Raw genomic sequence first — 26,121 nt, forward strand, 5'->3', positions numbered from 1 at the left:
CTTCGCTCCAGGGAAGGAAGACAACCGAAGAAGCAACATAATGGCACGTGCTTATCATTTATCTTCACTGCTAACACTTACGAGTTTTAAAATATGAGTGAAATTTATATAAAATGAATTAAGACAGTTGCGGTCATTTTTCGGTTCAATACCCTAAAACAAAACCATGGTAACAGCTGGTAAAAGGCAAATAAGGACACTTGTTTCAATTCAAATTTTGGAAGATATTTATTTTGGGTCCCTGTGAGAGGCTACGTATTAATAAAAATAAATAAATGCGAATGAAAATCTGTTTTGAGTAAGTATATGTATTAGCCTGATGATGACAAGAGGATGACGGACATGTGGCTCGTAAATAAAATGCTAGGATACGATTACGGTCGGAACCATCGATACAAATGACGCAGATAGCTATAATACGTGTTAAAGGGAGGGTGTCACGGCTCAACGCATGTACAAGCTACTACATGTTAATTAATATTATTCAATTTCAATGTTTATAAAAAAAAATCGCGAGCGTGCTGTTATGACTCTTGCTGGAAATTTGCCTTTGAAAATTTCTCGGTCAGTCGCGAAAACATGACGATATCAGGCGAGAGTTTTCACTGCATTCTTTTCGTATGTTCCGACTCCATGCATAAAATACATTTTCGTTTTCTTATCAATCACATATGTTTCAGTAATCACAGACTGTAATTTCGCGAAAGTAGAATGATAACCTTTCTCTTAGCCATACAAATACATGAAGACTAGCAGAATGACTGATGCCTTTATTCGATCACGGATGATGTGAAACAGACGCATGCACAAGTTATCTCCTGACATCTGATTTGTTAATAAACAACGGAACTGGGTGGACTACATCAAGGCGTGCGCATGCGCCAAACCGTGAAACCATCCCGTGTCTCCTCGAGTACTAATTTTCATGCTAAATACTACAGTCTATTTCCAGCGTGACCCAACACTGCCTGAGCAAACAGCAAAACAAAAGCTGACTGACGTCAAACACACCATGTCGCGCTTGAAATTTATGGAAATATTTTCTTTCGAAATTCTTGCTGATCACTGACAGTGAGAAACCGATTTTCTTTTTATTGAAATGACTTTTAGCGAAGCTTTTGATATTGAAGCTGCGTTGAACAGACTGGCTAAACTTTCCCCCGGCTTCTCTCTGCGGACGAGTATAGTTGTTTATGAATACATGTCATGGCTTGGTCCGATCTGAACTCAAATATGTCCATGTACAAACAATGGAGAGATTGTTAGATTAAATCAAACAGTTTGTTCACGTTTAAAGTACTTTTAGTTTGTTAATTAGTTAATTTTACTCTTTACCCCATTCTCTCTGTATTCTAGGAACGTTTAAACCACTCAGAAAGCGCTAGCTGTTTGCAAATGACAAAGCAAAAAGATCGAAGCTCAATTCAGAAACTGTTTTGTTGTGAAAGTTTTGTTTCTTTTTTTTTGGCAAAACCGAAAGGCCGGATTCTTAGAATTAATCACCGTTTGAACTTCAGTTCTTCTTACCTGGGAAAGGTCCATCTCCCGGGGGAATGAAAAGTGTCCCACGGATTCTTCCTTCTCTCACAGGAAATCTTTTCACTCCTTCGGCCATGTACCACTTCTGAAATGTCACGCTTGACAAAGGCTTCAGCGAAGATTCGCTTGGAGTTACATGGTCATCAAAACAGTTCAAGACGATGTTGTACGGTTTGGTAACATCTGATTTCATCAGTCGAATTCCTTTTCTCTGTCCCGGTGCTGGTTTCATGCTCCATAGCAATCCCATGGGTGAAACTCCGCTGTAAGATCCTCCCAAAGACGAGTCACGGCAAACATCAACCTCGCCATCTTTGTCAGCGATGAAGTGAGCGTGTGACTCAAATGTTTCACCTTTGTCGCCGACAATTTCTGCTCCAAGCGTTATATTCTGGAGCGGTTTAAGTCTGGAGACATTAATTTTAGTTATCTTGTCTATAAGAGAAGACCTCGGTCTCAAGTTAAGCATATTTCGTTTCGGGACAGAATGGTGCAAAACCTCACACTTGCGAAATCTCTTTTCGTTCTATGAAGTCCAGATGCAATAGTAGTGAGGGCCCAACTTAATCTGAGTATAATTGTTTTTTGGGGCGCACTGCCATCTACATAAGGTAGACAGTCAAAATTTTTAGATGACGTCATGATGGGGGCATGGCTCATGGACATAATAAAAGAATGTTCTGCTCATTGTGTTCTGCTCTGTTCATTCATGTTTACCCAGACGGTTAGAGATCACGTTTGAGATTTTCGACTCGTCTTTTGAACTTTAGGAGGTAGGATTTCATTAAGTCATTTACCTCAAGCTTTAATGCCTTTAATTTCTTGCCACGTAAAAATGCTGAAATCGAATAAAGTAACCCTTTTTCTACAATTTGGTGGTAATTTTTAGGCAACTGATAAGAAATTACCTAGCCTTTGTTGTTGTTTGTTGAAAGGCACTGATCCAATAAGTGGAAATCCAATAGGGCGGCGGCTCAGGTTGACTGCGTGTTTTAATTTACGATGCTTTATTTCTTTAGAAAGCTGCACATGTTAGAAAACGAACCTATTTTTTGCTATTTGTTTTGGTGTAATTTTAACAATTTCCAATGCACTGACAGAATGATTTCTATTCGCTCCAATTTACTCCAATCTTAATCGATTTAACGTCTAAACGGCGAACAGCAAACGTCTGACCTCAAACCACAGTTAGACATTTGTGGTAAACATGGACCTAAAGGACTGATAACAGATGACGTCAAAGTGTGGTAAGAATAGAGACGTGACGCACGAAGCGTTAGTGCAATAAGATAAGATAACCTTTATTTTAATACGGTTACAAATTCGTCAGCTAAAACTACTAATAAGTAATAGTAAAAAAAGTAATTAAATAAAAACAAAAATAAAAAAAGCTGCTTTCCACGAATGCCATGCCTTATACATCTCTTTTGAGGTGTTTAAACTGCCTCATCCGGGGACTCTGCTTACCTTAAGTTACAAGGAAGACTGTTGATGATGATAATGATAACATTTATAATGCGCATTCTTCTGTTTCAAAGAATGGCGCCACTATAGCTAAAGCTATTCTTATAATAGTTTGTGCGCGGCAATGGAACATTTAGTTTATTCTCAGAGTCCCTTAGATTATATGAGATTTCTCGCCTCTCGAAGTAAGTGACGTGTTTTGCAAGTGCTGTGTTAGAGGAAAAGGAATGACAACCAGTTTCGATTTTAATTTCCTCAATCCAGTTTCCTTTTTCGAAAGATATATCATTAAATTGAAATCTTTGATTTGTTTGTCTGTGTTGTTGATGAGAACTAAACAATAGAGAACTAAACAACAATCAACGTTCACCGTGCAAGTCAACCCCGCATTAGAACATATCATAGTTAATAGAGGGAATGGTTAATTACAAAGCCGGGTAAACATCAAAGAAGCGAACAAATCAGGCTAAGATTTATGCTGGAAGGTCCTTGACCCTGCACATCTTTTGTTTTGCATGAATTAAATTAGATAATCGCAATGCTTCTATTAGTTAATTGTATGAGCATACGTAGTTGCCATTCCCTCTAACTATGGACAAACAGATCACGAACTCGTTGTAATCGAAATCCACACATCTAAGATCTTCGCACTATTACTAGCGATTCGCTGAAAACAAATGCAAATAAACAAGCTAATATACAGAGCATGAAACCAAAACGAAAAATAAATAAACCAAGCAAAAATGACGGGAAAATAACGAAACTTACAAGATTGGGTGGCGACTACGACGACTAAAACACGACAACTAAAAAACTAACAGCAGAAGAAGCTTGTTCCTGTCCTCGTGTACCGGTTCACAAGAAGTGTATCAACACCTATCATCTACCTTTCAACACGTACCATTAAGTCACAATTAATAAAGAACCGATTTACCGACAGAAACAAGTCTGGTGTGGTCTCAGGCTATATTCTACATAAGAGTAAAAGCCCAACCATTTATTTCAGGCTAAAGAAACACTTCAGCACATCTAGATTGTATCGAATTCATAATGAGTCAAGCGCGCGAGAATTTACTACTGATGTCAATATGCCTCCCACCCCCCCCCCCCCCGCCACCCAGGGGTGTATCGACTCCCTCTAGCTACGCTATCACTTGTTAAAACTAAGGCCTCGTCCACACGTATCCGGATATTTTTGAATCCTCAACTCTTTCTTTCCGAATTCAAAAATTCCCCGTCCACACGTAGCATATTCAAATCGAATTCGTCTGTCCATACGCATCCAATGGTATCCGGATTCACTCTAGAGGTCTCTAGGGAAACTAGGCCTACACGTTGTGCCGCCATATTGGTTTATTGTTCGGTAAGAGACTGGACACGATTTTGCTACGTCATCGGATTCGAAACTATGCGGATTCACCACTGACACGTTGCGGATTTAATTTTTTCCACTCTAGAAGAGCGGATTAAAAAATATCCGGATTCGCTGCCGAATTCGCCGGATGCGTGTGGACGGAAGCTGTATCCGGAAAGAAAAAGTTGCGGATTCAAAAATATCCGGATATGTGTAGGCGCCTAAGGCCCAAGCGTTGGCACCATCAGGGCACCATGGCTTATGGTGTGTGGGACGTTTTCGCCCGAGTCACGACCTCATCGGTACGAATCTAAATTCGCCAGTTCACAAGAAAATCGTTCCCATGTGCACTTTTATTCTAAACTTTTAGCTGCATTCTACAAATTACTCGAGTGCTGAAGATTTATTCGCAGAAACCTTAAGATCTTTGGCCAGGCGTCCTCTTGTGCTTTAGCATGAGCATTCATCTCCCCTCCCCACACTAGATAGTGGTCACCAGACCATTTGGCAGTAATACCGGAGAATGAGGAATAGCAGTGTGGAGTGTACGGCGGCTCGATGAGATGTCCCGCCTCGGGATAACGTAAAATAGAACACAAACGTTCCTTGCCATTGGCTTTCAAGCGATTAAAAATCAGTTCTGTAGCAAAGTCAGAACTAACATTGAGGTCACCTGTTCCATAGGCTAAAAGAATAGGACAGGAAATGTTTTCGACTGGTGTGATTGGTGAGTAGTTAGAGACTGGGGTACTGACATCATCGACTGCTGGAATGGCGTAACGCCAGATGCTACCTTCTTTTGTCAATATCTTCTGGCTATTTTCAAAAGGAAGTATTTTCGAGACCTTTCCTTTGTAACTAAATGGTATGGGGAAAGCGTTTATGACGGGTGACATGGCCACAACGGCTTTGACCGCCTTCATTCCAAGACTTGCCATTAGTAAAGCGGCCCAGGATCCATAGCAAATGGCATGAACGCCAATACCATGCGGCAAGACTTTAGGATGACTGCTGAGCCAGTTGGCTGCCTCCTCAAAGTACTCCATGTCCATGGATGATGGCAATTCGTGAATATCATCATAAGATAAGTAGGCCAATGCAAGAGCTGCAAATCCGTGCGATGCCAGAAGGGAAGCCTTGAATTCCCAAAGTCCTCCAGTGCCACCCAACATCTCTATCACACCTGCAGAATTGCAATTAGTAAATAAACTGGTCTTTAGCAGGGATAATGCTGAATAATTCTGATATATGTTTGGTAACACGAGTTAAGTCGGCGTCAGGCCAACGTGGCCTAAACCGTTGGAGCTTATCCCAGTTTCCGTAGCACAAGCGGTCAATAAGGACCTTAGGCAAACCACGACGGTAACGGTAACGAGAACGCCACATAACAAAAGGTTTAATGAGCAAATCTTTGTACATTTGTTAGGTTTCGTTTGCAAAACAACAACGTGAAATAACCAAGTTCTGCGTATATTTTTAGTTTTGCGTATTTCTGACGTTACACGTTAAGCCTGAGCAAGTTCTGAGACCGGTATGGCGTACTGAACAGATCTAGACATCTGCGAATTCGAAGGTAAAATATAAATTCATTTTTTTTGGTAGGCGTCGTCCTTAGCGTCGCCTTTGTCATTGCTTAAGCTCCCTAATAAAACAACGCAGTGACTCAGGCCAGTGCTCGGACCGCTAGTTCCCTAGTCCAGCACGTGAACCATTAGGCCAGAGAATATGAGTGCAAATTTGAGTCTGATTTTTTGTTTTGATGTTTCACGATCACTTCCCTGAAAGTTTAGGTGACCTCGATAACATTGCAGTCAACTTGGGTTAGTATCTTTACAGAATTACCTTTTTCTTACCTTAGTTCAGTTTCTTAGACCAAGCCTGCCCCTCTGTCTGTCACGCAGCGCTGCCTTCTCTGGAGGGACGACAGTAGCGTTGCGTGACAGAGAGAGGGCCAGAACTGGACGTTCAGTTCCCCAGTCCAGACCAGATCTACCACTATTCGTTTTATAACGTTTTCTTACAAAAGTCTGGCACATTTTCGCTTCAAGCCCTTGCAAACGTCAAGACCACGAAAACCGGCGTTGAAATATGACGTGTGTGCGTTAGACCACTGTAAAACCCCTTAATAACTGGGATTAAAAGTGCAATTTGACACCTGGAGCTTTCTGGCAAAAATGCATTTTTTGGTCATTTTCAGCCCGGATATGAGCTAAATTAGCTCCAATCTACTCAAAGCGGCATTTGCAACATGACAGCATGCCTTTCATTTCACTAGCATAACCAATCTCGTTCCCAGAGTCTTCGTTCCCCTTGACCAGCGGTCGGAAAACGAGAGCTCTGGGAGCAACCATTTCAGGCGTGCGCCATAGATGCAGACTGCGCAGCGAAACTGGATGAGCAGAATTCGGTTATTTCAAAATGGTTGCTCCCAGAGCTCTTGTTTTCCGACCGCTGGTCAAGGGGAACGAAGACTCTGGGAACGAGATTGTAGCATCACGTTTTATGACATTTTTTCTCGGGCATGCGCAGAAATCAAAACTTTTTTTCGCCTTTTCTTTATCTCCTTTTCGTATCTTTTTGCTGCTGTTGTTGAGCTACTGCTAGGCTTGCTTCCAGTTCAAGAATTTCCGAGAAAGCATCATCAAGACGGGCAATTCTTACCACGGAGTAGCCAAGTGCAGTGGAGGGAAATTTTGCTCCGAGTTTTTCACTCATATTTCTCAGCATTTTCGTTTATATTTCCGGCTCATTTGAACCAATCACTCTGATCTGGGTATTACTGAAAAGAACTTTTCCTCCTGCAAAACTTGAGCATAAGTGATGTCAAATTTGGCCAACGCTCGTCGTGGCCGGTTACGGCCGACACAGGCGTCAATCTGTTAACATAAAAAGCCCGGCTGAAATCAACTTTTACAGTATTCCTGTCGTTTTTGAGCTTGCTTTGGATAGATTTCCCAAATTTACCCCAAAAGGACTCATCTTTTGAAAAAAATTGGTCGCGTGATTTAAAGCCAAGAGCAAGCAACACTTTTGAAATTGAAATTTAGAAAACGAAGAGGACGACTAGGTTATTCCGGGGGTTGTGGTCTACACCTGTCACGTCATCTGTTGTGACACTGAATTGAAATGGTTCAGTTCAGTGGTTGGATAATTTAGGCAAGGAACACGACTAAGCAATGACAACACACAGGATTTTTCCTTTCCGGAGGGCGGCTGTAACACAGGTAAGACGAATGCATGCATGGCCACGTGGATAAATGGATGGACGGAGGAACAAACGAACGAGTAAATAAATAAATGACGAACGAATAAATAAATAACGAACCACAGAGAAGAATAAAGAGGTAAATAACAATCAAATCAAAGCGAAGTTTTACCAGGGAAAGGTCCATCTCCCGGAGGAAGAAACAAAGTCCCACGGATTCTTCCTTCTCTCACTGGAATTCTTTTCACTTCTTCGGCCATGTGCCATTTCTGAAAGGTCACGCTTGACAAGGGCTGCAGTGAAGATTCGTTCGGGGTTACATGGTCATCAAAGCAGTTCAAGACGATGTTGTACGGTTTGGTAACATCTGATTTCATCAGTCGAATTCCTTTTCTCTGTCCCGGTGCTGGTTTCATGCTCCATAGCAATCCCATGGGTGAAACTCCGCTGTAAGATCCTCCCAAAGACGAGTCACGGTAAACATCAACCTCGCCATCTTTGTCAGCGATGAAGTGAGCGTGTGACTCAAATGTTTCACCTTTGTCGCCGACAATTTGCGCTCCAAGCGTTATATTCTGTAGTGGTTTAAGTCGCGAAACATTAATTTTTGTTATCTTATCTATAAGAGAAGACTTCGGCCTCAAACTGAGCATATTTCGTTGGGGTACAAAACCTCAGAGCATTGGGAGCCTCAAATTTATAACGGTATGAATTCACAATCGATCTGATGATACAATCTCATTGGATGAATTGCGCAATTGATTGTATCGTGTTTCTCGAACGGAAGACCACAATGAGTGATCATCTGTGATGTAGCCAGTTCTTTTTTTCTTCTTTCCCCATTCGCCAAAAAAAGAACGCCTGATCGTAGATTATGTAATAGTAGCTGGCAGGATTCAAGAGCGACTAAATCTTTTTTATTTGGTGGCGGACTCGCCCTCGAAGGAACTAAACCTCGCTTCGCCGCCAAAGACAAAAGCACTCGCGCGTCCTCGCGCGGGAAAGTCCGTACTCAGGCTATCTGTGATGTAGAATCGAATCTGAATAAGACAAACTAGAGTTTTTCCCTCTTCTTTCCATAAAACATTACTTTGTTCTCCCAGCGTGGACCAAAAAGCCTTGACACACGTCGATCGTGCATGAACTCTTTGCTCTAACTCGAACAGAGAGCCTTCGAGCAAGTTATCATTTTGCCCGAATAAGAAAGCTATTTTGATTAAAAATATAAAACAAACAGCAGTGATAAACATGTGGCTAGCATACGAAACGTCAAGTTCATGAAATGAACGTTTTTAAAATGTTCATCACCGCTGTTTGTTTTATATTTTCAATCAAGCTAAGATGGCCGAAGACCAAGAGTTTATAAGAAAAGTATTAATTTTTTTTTCTCCAGCTTCTCAGCCGGCGGTCCGGATTTTCCCATCTGGACCCCGAGTACGGACCGTTCGGTCTTACCGAGTAGTTGAAGATCATTCTGATATCGCAGTGCTTTGTTCTAGATTTCGGCCAAAATTGAGATATAAATATCCTGCTTGAGACTGCGATCAACAGTGAAAATACCTGTGAAAATTGCACAAAACCACCCTGATAATGGGCTACAGTACCTTTACCTCGCGCCTCCACCCACTCCTCCCCCGCAGACTACGAAAAGGAAGAAGAGCCTGGGATCTAGGTTTGTCCAAAATGCCGGTTGAATAGACACTGTATTACCAAAGCGATACAAGGGGTTTTGGTCATATTAAATTATCATAGGTGAGGTGCATTGATTTAGCAGTACAGTTTTGTAATGCTGTGTTGATAATTTGCATTTAAACCGTTCGAATGTCCTTTTAGTTTCTTGTTAAACATACATAAAAGCTTACCTATCCACTGACTTATCGTTTTATGGTAACTTTTATTTATTTTATTAGGCTTTATAAATAAGCTTAAGCTTACGTATGATAGGGTGAATAGTGGACACACACTGGATTTCGACTTAACACTGACCCCATGGTGATCCCGTTAACTGACCGCCTAAAAATACTTACGGAGAGAAAAAAAAAAGAAAAAAAGCTCAGTTAATACTATGAATGAGCCTGATTCATTTTCAGACTTCCATTTGATAGTCTTCAAGCTTATTCCCAAATGATACGGTGGACAAGTTTTTAAAATTCCACTGGATCATGTCATATCTATGGTTGAGTGCCGATCCATACCCTCAATCGACTCTCAATCATTATCTTTATCGACATGTGATTGATATTTCATAGACACTCAATGGACACTTGATGAGCATCTTGATTGACACTCGAATGACATTCGATCAACAGTCAGTTGATAGTGGGTTGATGGTTGGCTGAGTGTCGACCAACTCATGCAATGATTGAAAATTAGTTAAGTCTCAATGGACAGTCAACCGAGATGTCAATGGAATGTCAAGGTGCCGATGGAGTGTCAATCAAGTATCAATTGAGTGTCGATCTAGGGTCGATTGAGGGTATTGATTGAGGGTAATGATTGACACTTGCAATGTCTATGTTAAGTTATTATAATTAAGATCTTTGATTGATTGATTGATTGATCTGTTCTCCTTTTAGAATTAAAGTGAATAAAACTATTGTTGATGCCTGACTGGTTATTAAATTATTAAATTTGTTTTTTAACAGGGGAAGTTAGGTGCAGTGTGAAACTCTACTACGCTGTAATTCTACTTGTAACTGAGCAAATTGATATTAATAATTTTTCAATCACTCCAGAAACAGATCATTGATTAAATCTGTTCTTTTTTTCAGTTTTCATGTTCAGACGGTGGCAGCGGTATTGGCTTAGTTGTGCTTTCAAGTTCTCTTTGTTTCTGCTTTTCATTGTTCTGGCAGTTGGAGAGTTTGGATGTTTTTGGTGGGCATTCTGTACTTGGCGTATCCCCAAGACTTCCCGTGACTCATTAAATCTCCTTTTTGTCTCTGACTCACAAATTCAGGTGACATTTAAAACTTTAAGTCAATTAACAATTTGAGACTGTGAACCAATGAGTTTTTTTACATGTTTGGTTGACTGTCGCTTGTACAAAGCCCAGGTGACTTATAAGAAGTTTAAATAATGATTATTGTTATACCTCCCAACTCAAATATGTTTTGTGATTAGAGGGGAGTGTGTCACATGTCGTGGGCCAAAACTCACTAACTCCCTAGGATGGACAAAACTCACTAACTCCCTAGGGAAACAACAACTTGAACTTTTGACTTGCAGATGATCAGGTTGTGCTCTTTGAATCCGCAGCAAATTTGTGAGCCATGCAGCTGCTGCCTCAAGGAAATGATTTCTGTGCAGTTTTTTTTTCCATTTTTGAGTTGGGAGATATAACAAAACACTTAATTACTGGTCTCGTGGGAAACAGTGAGTTTTAATGAACTGAGATACTCTCAGTTCATCAAATTTCAGCATTTTATTCCTCACTTAAGACCACATGATATGTCTGTCACTTCTTGTTATGGTGTTCTGTTAAAATAATTTGTAATGATGATGATTTTGGCATTAAATAAATGCTTCATATGCATCTGGTAAAAACCCAACTAATACACATGTAGGTCCATCTTGTTTGTTTGCCCGAGGCTCTGAAAATGCTCAGTGCTGCCTTCTACAAAACCTTCTCCATCATATTCAAATTTATGAAGGAACCTTGTTGTAGATAAAGTAATGTAGTTCTAACTTATTCTTAATCATTGAAATGATCTCGCTTAATCTTGAATTTTTGGAGGATTGTCTGAAAGTGGTTGCCATTTAGTACTTGTATACTGTTGTGTATTTTTTTACGACTGCAGTTAAGAAGTGTTTGGTATTGTTGTACATCATGAAGTTCCAGAAAATATCCATACCTCCCCCATGGAAGGGATTTATTCCAAGACCCCACTCCCCTGAACCCCTCTTGAAATTCTAATTAAGCTTGATACATTTCTTTAAATGTTTTAGTTAGTCGTAGAGACCTTCCACCCGCCAGGAAATTCCAATCCCTTCTGTGGTGGAGAGTATGAAATTGGGATATTTTCCGAACTGCATATTCATAAATATTTATATATTAGTTAATGGCCAATTTTCCCTATGAGACATGCCTACTGGGAATCATGGTTAGGTAACCGTAGTTAAGCCATAGTTGTACATGCATCAAAATACATGTACATGGAAATAGGGGATTAAAACTGTTGTTTACAATTTCACTTTCCTAGGATAGCCTGAGTCTCAGACGCTACATACTGTTGGTTACTGTCTGCAATGCATGCTAACCTAGGTTGGCTCAATAAAGTTGTCCACAGTTGGTGGGAATGTACATCTTCAATACTAAACAAATGTCTTATGTCAAGTTTTACTGATGTTGCTCTCCTTTACTTTAGGGGTACAAAGGAGAACGTCCTGGAATTCTTGGGTCAATAGCACGGCTTGATTCAGACTGGTACTTGACAAAGGCTTTCTTTCTTGCATTGTCATCCTTTTCCGCAGATGCTGTCATTCATTTAGGTGTGTAGTAGACAAATTAGGTGTTGCTTAATTCAACCCTCCTCTGCTGCACCGGAGCAATGGTGGATTACATGGAAGCATAGTTCATGCTTCAATAAAATTTAAGCATTAAGGGAAATATTATATTTTTAAGATAAGCAATTAACGAAGCATAATTAGTGAATGCCTGTTGAGCATAACAATGAGATTTTTTGAGCATCAGGCATTAGCATAATAGTGAAAAATCTGGGCATAAATTATTCATGAAGCTCTAATTTCTACTCCCCCTAGATGGAATGCTGGTCCAGCACCGGTTATTCCTTGCATTCTGTCAGGTTTCATGCTGGCACCCATTTATACTCCTGTGAGGAGAGTGGCAATGTGAGAGTAAAGTAAGGGTCTCTCAGAGGTTATAGGGAACAAGGGAACATGATTATGCTACCCCAGCTGGAAGGCCCTCTAAAAATGTCCCTGGCTGGGGCTTGAACCTGGGCCACTCATAGCATAGTCCAGAACAATTATAACCATTATGCCATTTTGCTTCTCGTAACAGATCTATTATGTACAATCATATTTAAGACATTGACTCTTTTTTCGCAAATGATATGATTTTCTGGCTTTTTTACTTGTTTGTGTGTCTACAGATAGTTCAACAGATGTTATTTCTTAACTAGAAGTCTAAGCAAATTATATATTTAGTCACTTAATTTCTTTAAAAATTAGGTTTTGTTAATTTAAGCAATTCACCAAGTAGACATGCCATCATATGAGGTCAAATCTTTCATAAAGACAGTCAAACCTCTAGTAAGCAGTCACCCTTGGAGAAAAGGGAAGTGGCCGCTTAATCGAGGTTTTTTTGAATATTTTTCACAATTTGGTGAATTTTTTAGTGAACATGGAGTCACCTCAAGATGATCACCATGGTAAACGTGTATTTGAGTATTTTTATCACTCGTCCCCTTCTATTTTGGACTCTTATCTGCCATCGCCTTTTCCAAAACAAAGTTAATAATAAATTTTGGATGGCCATTTAAAAGGGGTCAAGGCAAATTAGAGACCCTCATCGGGTTAACCAAAAGGTGGCTGTGGCTGCTTCATACAGGTGGCTGGTTGATAGGGGTTTTATTTTCAGTAGTTTACTTACAATGATTTTGGGATAACTGGGCACTTATATTATAAGGTGTGGCTGCTTAATACTGGTGGCCGCTTAATAGAAGTTTGACTGTAATATTTAAAGAAACCATACTAACTTAAAAAGGTAATTTCTTACTAGTTAATTAAAATTAACACAAAATTTCTTTATGATTTCTTTTAAATATTATTTATGAAAGATTTGGGGTTGATTTACAAACGGGTTCAGTCAGTGGTGACTGTTGATCATTCAGTAGTAGCAGTAACTGTTGATGACCCCTCTGATACAAAATTGGTTTAACTAATATTCAAGGTGACTTGTTAGATGAAGGATACATTGCTACTGATGATGAATTTCAGGAGTACAAGGTAATTTAAAGAAACTGTCGAACAGATCAAAATCTGAAAGTACTTGAACTAATAACACTACATTATTCAAACAATTAGCCAGTTAACTTGCGATTAACTGAGAAGATGAGACTCAATCATACAAGTCAAGTTTTGACTGAATTTGTGAATTTATGATGGCTGGCTTGGAAGTGAGCATGTGATTCCCTAAGTTTGAGTAGGCATAAGATGAAGTTTTCCACCCAGTACTGGTGTGATATTTACTCCTAAGAGGTAAAAGTTGGCTGTTATAAGTTGCAAATGTAATTCAAACAATATTGGTAAAGAATGTTAACTTTGTAACTTGTGGACACTAGTAACTAAACTGATGTATAATTATAACAAAATGTATTCTAATTTTAGATAGAAGAGCACTGCTAATGGACTCCAAAATCCTTTTCTTTTAGGTCAGACATGATAAAATTTTTAACACCCCTGCTAGAATTTCCAGGATCCATGTTGCTGGCGACAATGATATTGGAGGTGAATCGAGGGATATTATTACAGAAAAAACAGTGTCAAGATTCTCAGAGAACTTTGGCCCTATAAATGATGTCCTAAGACTGAAGTCTTTCCAGATAGTGAAGGTAAACCTGTGTTTTCTACTAGGTTTTCCCAATAGTTTTAAAAACTGGATCATGGTACAATTTGAGAGTTTTCATTGGCTTAGCCATCATGGGTTATGAGCCATGCATACTATCCTCAACAAATATATGGTGCGGTGATTTTTTTTGGGTGCTTTAAGATGATTATAGCCACTCATATCCAAAGTGTGCCCGTGGAATAATTGACATATTCATAAAGTTTTGATTGATTGAATTGATTTTTTTCCTTTCAACATTTGTGCTTTTGTTACTACACTCAAGAGCAATTCTAGGTTTGTTGTCAACACTGTTAAATCTCAAGTGTAGATAACATTAGTGCAGCATGGCCCAATATTTCACTGCACAATTAATTCATGGTACCAATGAATTGCTTTTGTCTGGCTTTGTTCATGTAGCTCCATCAGAAGAGCATTGTTTGATATATATCTGACGGCCAAACTTCTCCGCTCTCATTTGTTCAAATTATATAAAAGGTAAAGCAATTAAAGTCCAGTGCTGGGATACCTGGCTTAAAATTAATTAGCATGTTCAGTTGCATTATTCTTAAATTACTTAAAGGACATTTAATTTTGCTGTATTTTTCCAGTATCTACATCATAGCAGGAAGATACTTACATTATGCGTTTTCAATGAGTTATTAGTTCCATTGGGCCTTCCTTTGTCCTGATGGAGAGGACAGTGGGGGGGAGGGGGGTTGTGGCACAATATTCATAAGAGTGGGTATGTGCAAACGTGAAGTTTCCCTTGGATGAAGCTTGAAATTAACCTTGAAACTTGAAAGTTTAACCTGTATGACTGTTGCAACTGATCTTCCACAGATAAATTCCTTGAGCTTTTTAAGGAGATGGCCTCTCAGAGATGAGCAGACAAACTACAACAATACAATGAACTTTATTAAAGAGTTGCCATTAAAGCTTCACAAGGATAAAATTTCTATTTTGATTGGACATGTTCCTCTAGGACTTACTAATAAATATCAAGTTGGTCCAATGATGAAGGTAAGTTTTCTTTAGGAAACTGTTACTTAAATAAGTTAAAATCTAATAGTAGATAATTTAATTTAGAAATACAGTACTATCATTTTATGCACTCTTGATTTCTATAAAGTGAGAGCAGATCCAGCCTTTTGCCTCATCAATTACATCATGTATAACCTCATTAGATAGAAATTAAATAGAGGGTATTACACAGTCAGTGGTGCAAAGATTTGAATTTTATTTCTGAGTGGTTTAGCAAAAATATTTTATGAACAAGTGCAGCGAATGAGTAGAATGTTGTTTTTAACACTCTTGTCTATGTAATACAAATGTGTATTCTCTTTGTTTTAACTTGTCTCTAGCAATAATCTTCTGATTATTTCTCTGGCCTAAATACAATATGTATGACATTACATGGCATTAATTAATATACAGTACGTACTAATATGTATGTATTGAGGACCTACCTCTTCTTTACGTACACATTTCGTTAATTTTTTTGCCCTTGCTTGAAAAATTCAATTTTTTTGCAAGAGCACGTTACATTTGTGCTATGCCAACATGGGCGCTTGATATGAAGTTATCAATTCAACACCCGCGTTCATATATGATCACTGAAACAGCATAAACTATGATGTTCGAACGCTTGTGAGTCGCGCCTTTGCAAGTCCTTTGCAACCCCGCGCAAAAATAGCCGCCTTTTCCGCGGGTTACGTAGTTTATCAATTTGAATGTTAGATTTTTTCTTATTTAATTGAATAAAGTTTCGTTTTCTCTCACATTGTAGTTAATTAATGCTGTGAAGCCGCGATATGCCTTCTCAGGTCATACTCATAAGGTAAGTAGGAATACGTTTTGTAACTAGTGTCCCCAATTAGTTCTTTTCTAAAGCCAAATACTCTTTGAATCTTAAAGTGCAACTAACCCCCAATTTTTTTTCACTTATATAAATCTCCTTGTTTTTCTGATCACCCCTTCGAAAAAATTATCGTTGTAGCTATTTTCGTTAATTTTCTATGAATTTTCAAAGTTGTAAAATTTGGCCCTTTTTGCTCCCACCACCGAGCAATTGGAAGAATGGGCTCTAGTTTTTTTGTGACGTCATCATTATATCTCATTACCCACACTGGATTAAACTTATTTTATTGCTGGTTTTGAGAGTCACGCAATTCAGAATAGATCAAAATAAAAATCAAAACCGGTTAATAGATGAATTCCAGAATCTGGAAAATGAAAGAACGTAAATATGCAAAGACTCTCGCCAAAATGCTGGTCACAGCAATTTTTTTTATGCGAGATATGCGGAGAAATTTTTTACCCAGATTTATAGAGATTTGTATGGAGACGCCATGCTGGTGCCTATCCATATGGGCACCAACATGGCGGCCGGAAACCAACAGAAACATCTGTCACTGAGTTTTGCCACAAAAGCGTGGATTTATCCCTCAAGGAACTCTAAAACATTAAAATAATACTTTTTCTAAGACATGAACTGTTCAGGTAGTCAAGTTCCCCGAAATAAGTCACTTTTTTAACCATCATGATAGCTCTCTAGGCCGTCATGTAAAATGCTGCGTCACGCAAAAGCTTGGAAATTCAAGCCTGGTGTATCACAAAACCAAGAACCCATTCGGAGCGAAAATTTTTCTGAATATTAGTTTTCAGCTGCTCTTAGACATCATTTAAGTAAAATCTCAGGAAGATCAATAGTTTTGTAGTTCGAATTTTAGTGACGTCATGTGAAAACCAGCTATACATGGCTAAACAGGAACAGTAACAAGATTAACCCAATCGACATCTACAGATTGAATGGTCGTAAGGGGGAGCTGTGTTTGTTGATTTGGTGTGTCGTGGGGAAGGGACTGGCGTTTAGAATGTTCACAGCCCTCTATTTTCTCGTATTTTTATTTCGTCGTTTCAACGCGCGGATAAAATCGCGAACTGGACGCCAGCGAAAACGGAGGACTTCACAGGGTAGGGGGTCATGAACACCACCCCCATCCCCGCGTGCTTCGCGTTCGCTTCGGTCGCTTTTTCTTTCGTGTGCGTAAATAGAGTAGTCTCTGCCCAATAAATTAAAAAAAAAAAGTGTTTGACAAAACAAGGTGCTTAAAATAAACAGGTTAGTCTACACTCCGGCTGTTTTGGTGCACACTGATTTCATGTGAGTTTCATTAAAAAAAAAAAAAAAAAAAAGCAGCTGAAGAGGCAGAGGGACGACTTCAGATGCAACTTAGAGCGAACTTCAATTTTTCAGTCCAGCAAATTTATTAACTTTCCGTAGGAGGAAGGTAAATTCCTAAAGATAAACATAAAACGAATTATTACAAATAACTAACCGAAGGCGGCAGAAAACTAAGAGGAAAATTCAAAACAGACGATATACTAAACGACTTACCAAATGCTGGAAACGGGATTCAGGGAACCAAAAGTTACGAGGGTAACGGACGATAAACCAGCGCTAAATGAGCATGAAAGGATAACACAAATATATACGCAACGAAATTTACATATGAAGCGAGGAAAAAAAACATGCGGAATGTGAGAAAATACATTAACATACAGAACAAAAAAAACACAAAGAAAAAACGAAATAGCCGCAACAGCAGCTTAGAGTAACACAGCTCCCCTCCCCCGGATGGGAGGCTAGTCAATCGCAATTTACTGAATGTATGCATTGAATTATTGACATTTGTCAACTGCTGTTTATGATCCTACTGTTGTTTCTAGTCAGCTTCATTTGAGCGTGAGATTGGATCAGTGGTGTTTACAGAGTATGTTGTACCAACATGCAGCTATCGAATGGGAACTGACAAGATAGGTGCTGCTGTGGCCGTGATAGGTAAGTCGTGAGCAAAGATAAACCACGCATTAGTAAACCACGACGACGACGGCAACGAGAACGTTACCAAACAAAAGGTTTAATGAGCAGCACAATAGCTGTGCACGAGCATCATAAATCTTTGTACATTTCTTTGCCGCTGTCTGCAAAACGACAACGTGAAATGATCAAGTTCTGTGTAGTCTGAAGAACGCGAAGGATGGCGGTTAATTTTTGGTACTTCCATTTGGAATGGAATGCCATATTTAGCCTGAGCACAGCTTTAGAGGCATTTGCGCACTGGACAGATCTGGACAATTGCGAATTTTGCTGGTAAAATATACATTCATGTTTGACGTCGTCTTTGTTTAAGCTCCCTAATCGCACTACAGTCAGTTGTCTTCTCGACAATGGGTATTTTCGGCTGTTGATATTCTCAATCTAGGACATTATCACTACTATAGCATTAAAGGGAGACTGTCACGGTGATATCAAGGAGAGAATCAATTTATTATCTGTTTGTAAAAGTTTGAGTTTGTTGGAGTTTTACCCTGCGTAAAAGGCGGTAAATGGGGGAGGGGAGAGTGCGTTTTTCACCTCCCCTCCCCCTTCCCTGTTTACACCTACAACGCAGGCTAGGGTGGGTTTAGACTACGAGTAGTCCCTCTTTCGCTTTGTCCGTCGTGCGTGACGCGAAAGAAAACCGCGCGAAAAAATGGCCGCGCCAAATCCCGGAGGCGAGGAGCGCTCCTCGCCTTCAAGATTTCGCGCGGCCATGTTTTTCTCGCGGTTTTCTTTCGCGTCACGCACGACGGACTAAGCGAAAGAGGGACTACTCGTAGTCTAGGGAGGGTTGGGGTGGGGGCAATCCTTAGTGATTTCATCACCTGGGGCCCAAAACACTGTTTTTTGTGTGACACGGGGAACATTGGACAAAACACTGCTATTTAAGTGACCTATTTTATAACACGTCTCCGTTTTATCAGTCTTCTAAAATAATTTTTAATCTGCAAAAAGAGAGGCTGCCGTTTTATGCTAATGGTTTATTCATAGTTGATTTCGCTGATTTCTTCTGTCTCCTGTTATTTTTTCATAGATGTTGATGGTTCCATTGATTTTTCCGTCCTGCCACTTCCTACAAGATACCCATTTTTCTACGCGTATTTGGTAGTTCTGTGCGTCTGCGTGACATTGGCACTTCTGATATTATTTATTTTAAGGCCGTGTTTTAATGGGATATTTAATCGACGTCGAATTCAATTTATAAGCGTTGGTAGAAATGCGACTTTTCAGTGTTGTTAGGAAATACAAGGAAATTTAATTGAATGAGTGGACAAATACAGAGTTCAGAGCAAGGATTTTAATTCTGGGATAAACACTCACTTGCGGCTTGTGTTGCACTCTACAGTTCTTTCGTGCCCTTTCGTGCAGAATACTCCACAGCAAGCCTTTTTTTATTGGTCAGTTAAGACCAATTTCTCAGGGATTTTAATAAAACAGTTTAAAAGACTGTTAATCATTTCTTTAACACAATTGTGCAGTCTGAGTCCTTTTGTCATGGATCTCGAGGACAATTCAGCTATTTTTCAGTCTACATTTCGGGATTTTGTCTTAAATTTATTAGTACCAGGACTTCGTGTTGTCCAAGTTGATTTCTGTAATCATTAGCCCGCAGAACAGGCGGATTAGCAGCAGTGCGCAAAGCGCGGTACCGCTTTGCGATTTGCCGTCAATCCGCCTGCTCGGTAGGCTGATAATCATACTCGGATATAAAAAAAGAAAAGAAAAGAAAAAAAAACCTACTGAAATGGACTCCGTTCAACCCGATTCATTGGTAAAACTCCGTCGTAAGATCCTGATTGCTAGGACGAGAACGGCAAACGTCAACTTCTCCTTCTCTACTGTGTTTTTGGTCAGTCAAACACTTTGACTTTATCTGAAACTTTGCATCTACGTTACGTAACAATCTTTCGATTCAAGCCGAGATTCTCACAGTGCTGTCTAGTATAGAAGTTTTCTCCACAGAATACACCTTTGGGCCCTGTTTACAAGCAGTACAACCTGTAAAATTTTGCTTGTAGACTCGGGCTATCTTTGACCCACCTGCTAGGGTAACCCTAGCACTAGGTTTACCCTACCTGCTTGTAAACAGGGCCTTAATTGAAGAGATAACCGTCACCTACATTTGTATACACTGTATATGAGGCGAAGAGAATGCGAATGCCACCACTGATTGTCAATTAAAAGTTTCATCTCTGTCGGATCGCTGTGTTGCCGAAAAACATTAACGCTAGGAATAGATATGTTTAAATTGTTCATGTGTCACGTGTCTGCTTCGCAGCTAACCTGTGAACAGGCCCTCTAGTCGAGGATGGGGCGAAGAGTGAGTGTGAAGAAAGGACCCAACCCCCACCCCATTCCACGCTCGGCCACTTCACTCTCAGCCAGTTTCTTCTCCACCTGTCCAGCCGCGGTCAAACCCTTCCAGCCGGATATATAATATTAGTATCACCCAACTAGTGGACTAATGCAAATCCCGCATTTTGATTGGCTACGCTACTAGAGGACTATTAGTAATAGTCCTCGAGTAGCGAAATTGGCGCAATCGAGCGTGACGCTTTCTTTCGTTTTATTCCCAAATAAACAGTTCTTTAACTTGCATTTGCTAACTTTATTATTACCTTTTCTGTCCGACTAGTTGGGTGATACTAAAACAATTAGACCCTTCGCCCTCAAGGGCCACGGGTCAATAGCCCATTTGGCTTCGCCTCATGGGCTATTGACCCTATTGACGTCCTCGCGTACCTCGTGATCAGTCCGCCATTCTTTCCATCACTGCAGCATTACCTGAGGCTAGGGATGCGCAGAAAGCTTCGCAGTATGTTTTTCCGCTCTTAGCTTCTCAGCCATTCTCGTCCCCTCTGGGGACGACAGTGCTCCTCAGCCACAGCAAGTCAGCACCAGGATCTTCGCGACCACCTCGACCGGACCAACCTCGTCACCAATCTCTATGTGACCGTCTTCTTGATCATGCTTAATTTGTGCTCGAAGTCTTCTCTTATAGACAAAGTAACTAAAATAAATGTCTCGCGGCTTAAACCATTGCAGAATATTACGCTCGAGGCAAGGATTGTCGGCGACAAAGGTGAAGTGTTTGAGTCACACGCTCACTTCATCGCTGACAAAGATGGCGAGGTTGATGTTTGCCGTGACTCGTCTTTGGGAGGATCTTACAGCGGAGTTTCACCCATGGGATTGCTATGGAGCATGAAACCAGCACCGGGACAGAGAAAAGGAATTCGACTGATGAAATCAGATGTTACCAAACCGTACAACATCGTCTTGAACTGTTTTGATGACCATGTGACCCCGAACGAATCTTCACTGCAGCCCTTGTCAAGCGTGACCTTCCAGAAATGGTACATGGCCGAAGAAGTGAAAAGAATTCCAGTGAGAGAAGGAAGAATCCGTGGGACTTTGTTTCTTCCACCGGGACATGGACCATTTCCAGGTAGTCATGTGTCTGATTGCGGTGGAACTAACACCATGATTTCTATGCATTTGTGCAAACCTCATACCAGTCACGCATACAATTCTGTAATGAAGCAGCTCTCGTAAGTTTGTACTGTAATTCTATTTGTCGTCATTCCAGCAGCTGTTATTGTTTTGGGGCAAGGGGGCATCGTTTCTGTTGTTTGTTCTATTGTTCTCTCAAAGGGTTTCAAGCCATTCATGTGACACTTTCCGAGAGCTGCATCATGAGCATACAATTTGATTACGGTGTGTTCAGAAAATGGTACTTCCAAATACCCAAGTAGGTCGAGACCTTGTACCCGATTTCTGGTGTAAGTGCTTGGAAAATTAGATGTTTGATTTCTTTACTCTGGCCTAAGTTGGCATGAAAAAAAACTTGATTAAATTACTCTAGGAGCTTGCTTGAAGCATCAGAAAATTAGATCTGAACCAAATGGTCAGATCAAAACTTACTTGATAATGATAAAAATTGTCAAAAGTGTGTACCTCTTAATTGTATTTTTTCGATTCGCTATATAAATCTAATCTTCTTCTTCTTCTTCCTCCTCCTCCTCCTCCTCCTCTTCTTCTTCTTCTTCTTCCCTGCGTGCCTATTTTTCATGTAATCAGCGCGTGATCATGTGGGTGTCCAATTACAGATATGCAATTTGAACTTTTTGTAATTGGATACCTGTAATTGGATACCCACATGATTCGCACGTCTATCATGTGCACTCTAATGGCTTCCTTCACATTGCTTTCTTCAGTTTTCAAAACTTATGAACAGTGCTACAGATGACTTCACGGAAAAGAAGTTCTCAAAAGACATAATTATTTCCAAAATTTGTTATAGATATGATTAATTAGTAATTGGACCTCGTGTTGTGCCATTCAGGGAGTTATCGTGCTCATAATGTCAAATCGGCCTCACGCTTCACGGTCGTCCAATTTTGAAATTACTCACTTGATTACTCCCTGAATTGTGCTCCACTTGGTGCAATTACTATTACTTATTATTATTATTATTATTATTATTTCTATTTAATTTTAGTTATCACTTTTATATAGGGTGATTGCTATTAAATATAGTTTTCTATTGTATATGATAAACCTAAGACTTGACTCAAAATTCTTGCTTGTTGAGATACTAAATCTGCAGAAGTAAAAATCATTACTTCATTTTCCCGTACCAGCTATTTGACCGAATACTTGAAAAGTAAAGCTCAGTTGAGCTCAATCAAACCTCAACCTGCAGCTAACACAATTGAACATTTAATTTCCAAACTTGTGGATGTTCAATAGCACACAATTGGAAGACTGTAAAATGACATTGAATTGGTTGGTTTTTCTTGATGGCTGCAAATAAATTAGTATAAAAGATCATATTATTTTTGAGCTTGAAACTGGAAGGCCAAAATATGTATATTTTAATATACTGATGCACCTCTGAGATTACATATACTATATGACAGGCATAGAAATGTGTGATGTGCTACTACCAAATGCTGATAGTCAACATGAATATTGAAAGAAATTTCTGAAAGTTACTTAAGAGAATAAATATTTTGATCTTGAGAGTATCAGGATCATTTATGCTTGCAAATACACATATTCTTCAGGTACTTAACTTGTTTACAGTGGAACCGCTGCCTTACAGCCACCTCGTTATTATGGCCACTTTATTCTAGCTGGCCTGAACCTCACTCAGTCATTTTGTTATATAAAGAACCCCTTTAATATGGCCACCCTGTTAACATGGCCAGATTTTTGTGGCCTGTTGGATTAACAGGGTTCCACTGTATATTAAATTAATGTCAGGCTTTGACATGTGGGATATTAATTTTAACAGGGTTTGTTTTTGTTGTAGGTGTTGTTGATCTACAGGGTGGTGCCGGGGGATTGAAGGAATCCAAGGCCTCTCTGTTATCTTCCCATGGATTTGCAACTTTAGCACTGGCCTATTTTGCCTATGATGATCTCCCATCATTGCCGCAGTACATTGATCTTGACTATATTGAAGAGGCAGTAGAATGGCTGTACCATCATCCCAAAGTGTTGCGAGATGGTATAGCTATTCAGTCATACTGCTTAGGTTCATGGGTTGCATTTCTCCTTGCAAGCTATAGGACTGATCTCGTCAAAGCCATGGTAGCAGTATCCCCATGGCATGCTCCCTTGTGGAAACCTTACAGATATAAAGGAAAACTCTCAAATAAATTTCGTTACCCAGAGGAAAACATTAAAATTACAGATGGAGGGCTCATATTCAGGTACTGCATGCCATTAGCAAAAGAGGTTGCTGTTCCTTCAGCTGAATTACCAGCAGTGACCCCTGTAGAGAAAATCACATGCCCAGTTTTGTTTGTTTTTGGGACAGATGACTTGTTGATTGATTGTGACTTCACAGTAGGCTACATACTTGAACAGCTTAGAGCAGTGGGTAAGGAATCTCTTTGTACCGTTATGCGTTTTCCAGGTGCCGGTCATCGGATTGAACCTCCATATAATCCACACTACCATACAACTTACATGAAGCCTTTCAAACAGCACTGGGTGTTGGGTGGGGAAACAAAATCTCATGCATTAGCTCAAGAAATTTCTTGGCACAAGATTTTAAATTTTCTTCAGCAAAATCTGATAAAATTGAAGAGTAGTTTATAGCAAGTAAATAAATGTACAATGTACAATGATAAGGGCATATAGAAGTACAGAATTGAAGAGTAATTTGAAGCAAATACTCTGCAAATACAATTAGTCTAATTCTACTTACAGTGTATTTTTCTCATTTATTCCTAACAAAATTGAAATGTAAACAGGAAACAAGGAATTTCCTTGGGGGAGGGGGGGGGGGGTGAAAGAGTACTCAGACATTTCGAGGATGTGCGTGGTAGACCCAGAAAAAGTGCTAATCAGGGTAAAGTCAACTCCTAAATATTCCACATTTCCAAAATGTGACTCAAAAAAGTCCCAGTTGCTTCACATAACAATGAGAGCCCTGGATTACATGCTTTTAGCCCAAGAAAGGTCGTTACCACAGTTTTTACGACAATTTGTCGCCCCCTAAAGGTTACCACAACCCCCAGAAAAGCTTTACACCTCCCTGACATTAGACTTGAGTGCCCTCGAACTCAACGCAGAAACATGCGAAAACCCTGGCAAACCAACCGATTTAGTTAAAGCCTGGTTCAATAGCGACATATCCACATAACAGCATTGGCGTAAGGACAGAAAGAAAAGATCATATTTTTGTGCCAGACAAAGTTTTCTCATACCATGTTGTTATGTTATATTGCGCGAAGGTATTAGTTTAGTTTACCTAAAATTACTCTTATTTTGCTGGTGTGAGGAAGGCCAAAAGAAAGTTCTCGCCCAATTTGTTTTGTCTTTTGGAAACGCTTTGATCGTTATGCCGCTCATGACGTCTGCTTAACCCTTCGAATACCAAACTTTCGCCAAAAAGTACCGTTTTTGACAGTTTAGTCAGGTTTTTTGGCTGCCATGACACTAAATAAGCCTAAGTTTTGCTAAGAAAGCTTTTTTTTTTTAGCAAAAGGAGAGATTTTTTCGAGGATTAGGTACAAAATTGAGCAATATTTCAATTCCCGGCATGCGCATAAGCCAAAATTTGGACGTAAACGTAGTGGACCATTTTACCACCGTTTTTGCACCAAAGCTGATAACATTTTTCGATTTGCGACGTTGTAATGTCGTCGATATCTAAACCTGACCATTGTACGGAAAGGCCTAGCCTAGTACTACTATCTGCTTATCAAGGATATTTGATGACATTTAAATTGATGACGTCACAAGTGGTACAAAGAGCACGACCATTAATTACGCATATATGCGTAATTGGGGCTCAAAGGGGTAAAGCTGAGCCCCTGTTGACCGGCCCAAGGTTCATAAAGTTCATCGCAAGTGATTGATATTCTAAACTTTTAAACTGTTTGTCTCCTGGTGTCTCTGACCATTCTTTATACTTACACAACAATGACAACAGGCAAACTAAAATGCAACCCCACATAGTGGAACTTCACAAAATTTTACAAATCAGTGTGTGCCCGCAGTGCATAGAGTGAAAATCCGTCCTCATCCTTGTCCAATACTGTAAAACAGATTCGACACGTAAATGACTTGACACGACCCCGTACGAATCGTAGGGGTCGTCGACTTGTATATACATCCTAAGTCACACTAATGGATATGCACTTAACCAACTGTGCGACTCGTAAACCATTATTTCACGACCCGTGCGACTCGTAGGAGACGTACCAAAAGGAAAATGCCATTTACGGGTCATATCAGTTCGTGTTTAGTGGACAACGAGAGAGAGGACCACAACTGGACAATGGAGACCTCAGATTGTGTGTGTGTGTTTTTTTAAATAAGTTGCAGAGTAGTCTATGTTGTCATAGATTTGACAAGTTCAAATTTAACTCCAATTGTAACTGATGATTGATGACAAGTCCGCGTCGGAAACGTCTTTTGAACTTAAAAACTCTGTCCTTTTTCAGGATAAATTAGATCACGAAAATCATACCTAATATGGACATTGATTATTCCTGAAGAAAGTGTTTAAAGACTGGTTTGGTACCAAGTGTTGTTTTCCCAGCAGGAAAAAGCGATCCACTACTGGAAACAACTGATTTAAAAAA

The 26,121-nt window shown here is 39.8% G+C and overlaps 4 protein-coding genes across 5 annotated transcripts in view; 2 read left to right on the forward strand and 2 right to left on the reverse strand.

Annotated features, from left to right (window-relative positions):
• The window catches only part of LOC145499420 (bile acid-CoA:amino acid N-acyltransferase-like), an 8,303-nt gene extending 5,710 nt beyond the window's left edge, over window positions 1-2,593 (reverse strand). The window contains exon 1 of the mRNA XM_081478932.1: window positions 1,528-2,593. Coding sequence (XP_081335058.1) covers window positions 1,528-2,008 — 481 coding nt within the window. The 5' untranslated portion in view covers window positions 2,009-2,593. The remainder of the gene's footprint in view (window positions 1-1,527) is intronic.
• Window positions 2,594-4,673: 2,080 nt separating this feature from the next.
• On the reverse strand, window positions 4,674-8,454 carry LOC145500635 (bile acid-CoA:amino acid N-acyltransferase-like). The gene is made up of 2 exons (XM_081480151.1): window positions 7,735-8,454; window positions 4,674-5,540 (listed from the first exon to the last, which is right to left on the reverse strand). Exons 1-2 carry the CDS (start codon window positions 8,213-8,215, stop codon window positions 4,735-4,737), a joined length of 1,287 nt encoding a protein of 428 aa, XP_081336277.1. The 5' UTR covers window positions 8,216-8,454; the 3' UTR covers window positions 4,674-4,734.
• Window positions 8,455-8,902: 448 nt separating this feature from the next.
• Window positions 8,903-19,778, forward strand: LOC145499728 (metallophosphoesterase 1 homolog). Of its 2 annotated transcripts, XM_081479253.1 has the most exons (9): window positions 8,903-9,314; window positions 10,334-10,521; window positions 11,930-12,053; window positions 13,477-13,532; window positions 13,958-14,137; window positions 14,974-15,153; window positions 15,920-15,970; window positions 17,863-17,974; window positions 19,050-19,778. In XM_081479253.1, the coding sequence occupies exons 2-9, from the start codon at window positions 10,339-10,341 to the stop codon at window positions 19,253-19,255; spliced, it is 1,092 nt and encodes a 363-aa protein (XP_081335379.1). In that variant the 5' UTR covers window positions 8,903-9,314; window positions 10,334-10,338; the 3' UTR covers window positions 19,256-19,778. The 2 variants fall into 2 exon arrangements, with proteins under 2 accessions (XP_081335379.1, XP_081335380.1); XM_081479254.1 differs by lacking the exon at window positions 8,903-9,314 and having other exon boundaries at window positions 10,358-10,439.
• Window positions 19,779-19,788: 10 nt separating this feature from the next.
• LOC145499727 (bile acid-CoA:amino acid N-acyltransferase-like) lies at window positions 19,789-25,821 on the forward strand. The gene is made up of 2 exons (XM_081479252.1): window positions 19,789-21,464; window positions 23,334-25,821. The coding sequence occupies exons 1-2, from the start codon at window positions 20,984-20,986 to the stop codon at window positions 24,125-24,127; spliced, it is 1,275 nt and encodes a 424-aa protein (XP_081335378.1). The 5' UTR covers window positions 19,789-20,983; the 3' UTR covers window positions 24,128-25,821.
• The last annotated feature ends 300 nt before the right edge of the window (window positions 25,822-26,121 follow it).

Source organism: Orbicella franksi, chromosome 10 (genome assembly GCF_964199315.1).
Source record: "Orbicella franksi chromosome 10, jaOrbFran1.1, whole genome shotgun sequence".
NCBI lineage: Eukaryota > Metazoa > Cnidaria > Anthozoa > Scleractinia > Merulinidae > Orbicella > Orbicella franksi.

Excerpts from the sequence above, each read along its gene's own strand:
- LOC145500635 (XM_081480151.1), bottom strand. The coding sequence starts at position 8,215 with ATGCTCAGTTTGAGGCCGAAGTCTTCTCTTATAGATAAGATAACAAAA. Across the intron at positions 5,541-7,734 it reads GGGAGATGGACCTTTCCCTG|GTGTGATAGAGATGTTGGGT; the intron begins GTAAAACTTCGC and ends GCAATTCTGCAG.
- LOC145499727 (XM_081479252.1), top strand. The coding sequence starts at position 20,984 with ATGCTTAATTTGTGCTCGAAGTCTTCTCTTATAGACAAAGTAACTAAA. Across the intron at positions 21,465-23,333 it reads GGGACATGGACCATTTCCAG|GTGTTGTTGATCTACAGGGT; the intron begins GTAGTCATGTGT and ends TTTTTGTTGTAG.
- LOC145499728 (XM_081479253.1), top strand. The coding sequence starts at position 10,339 with ATGTTCAGACGGTGGCAGCGGTATTGGCTTAGTTGTGCTTTCAAGTTC. Across the intron at positions 10,522-11,929 it reads TCTCTGACTCACAAATTCAG|GGGTACAAAGGAGAACGTCC; the intron begins GTGACATTTAAA and ends CCTTTACTTTAG. Across the intron at positions 12,054-13,476 it reads AGATGCTGTCATTCATTTAG|GTGACTTGTTAGATGAAGGA; the intron begins GTGTGTAGTAGA and ends CTAATATTCAAG.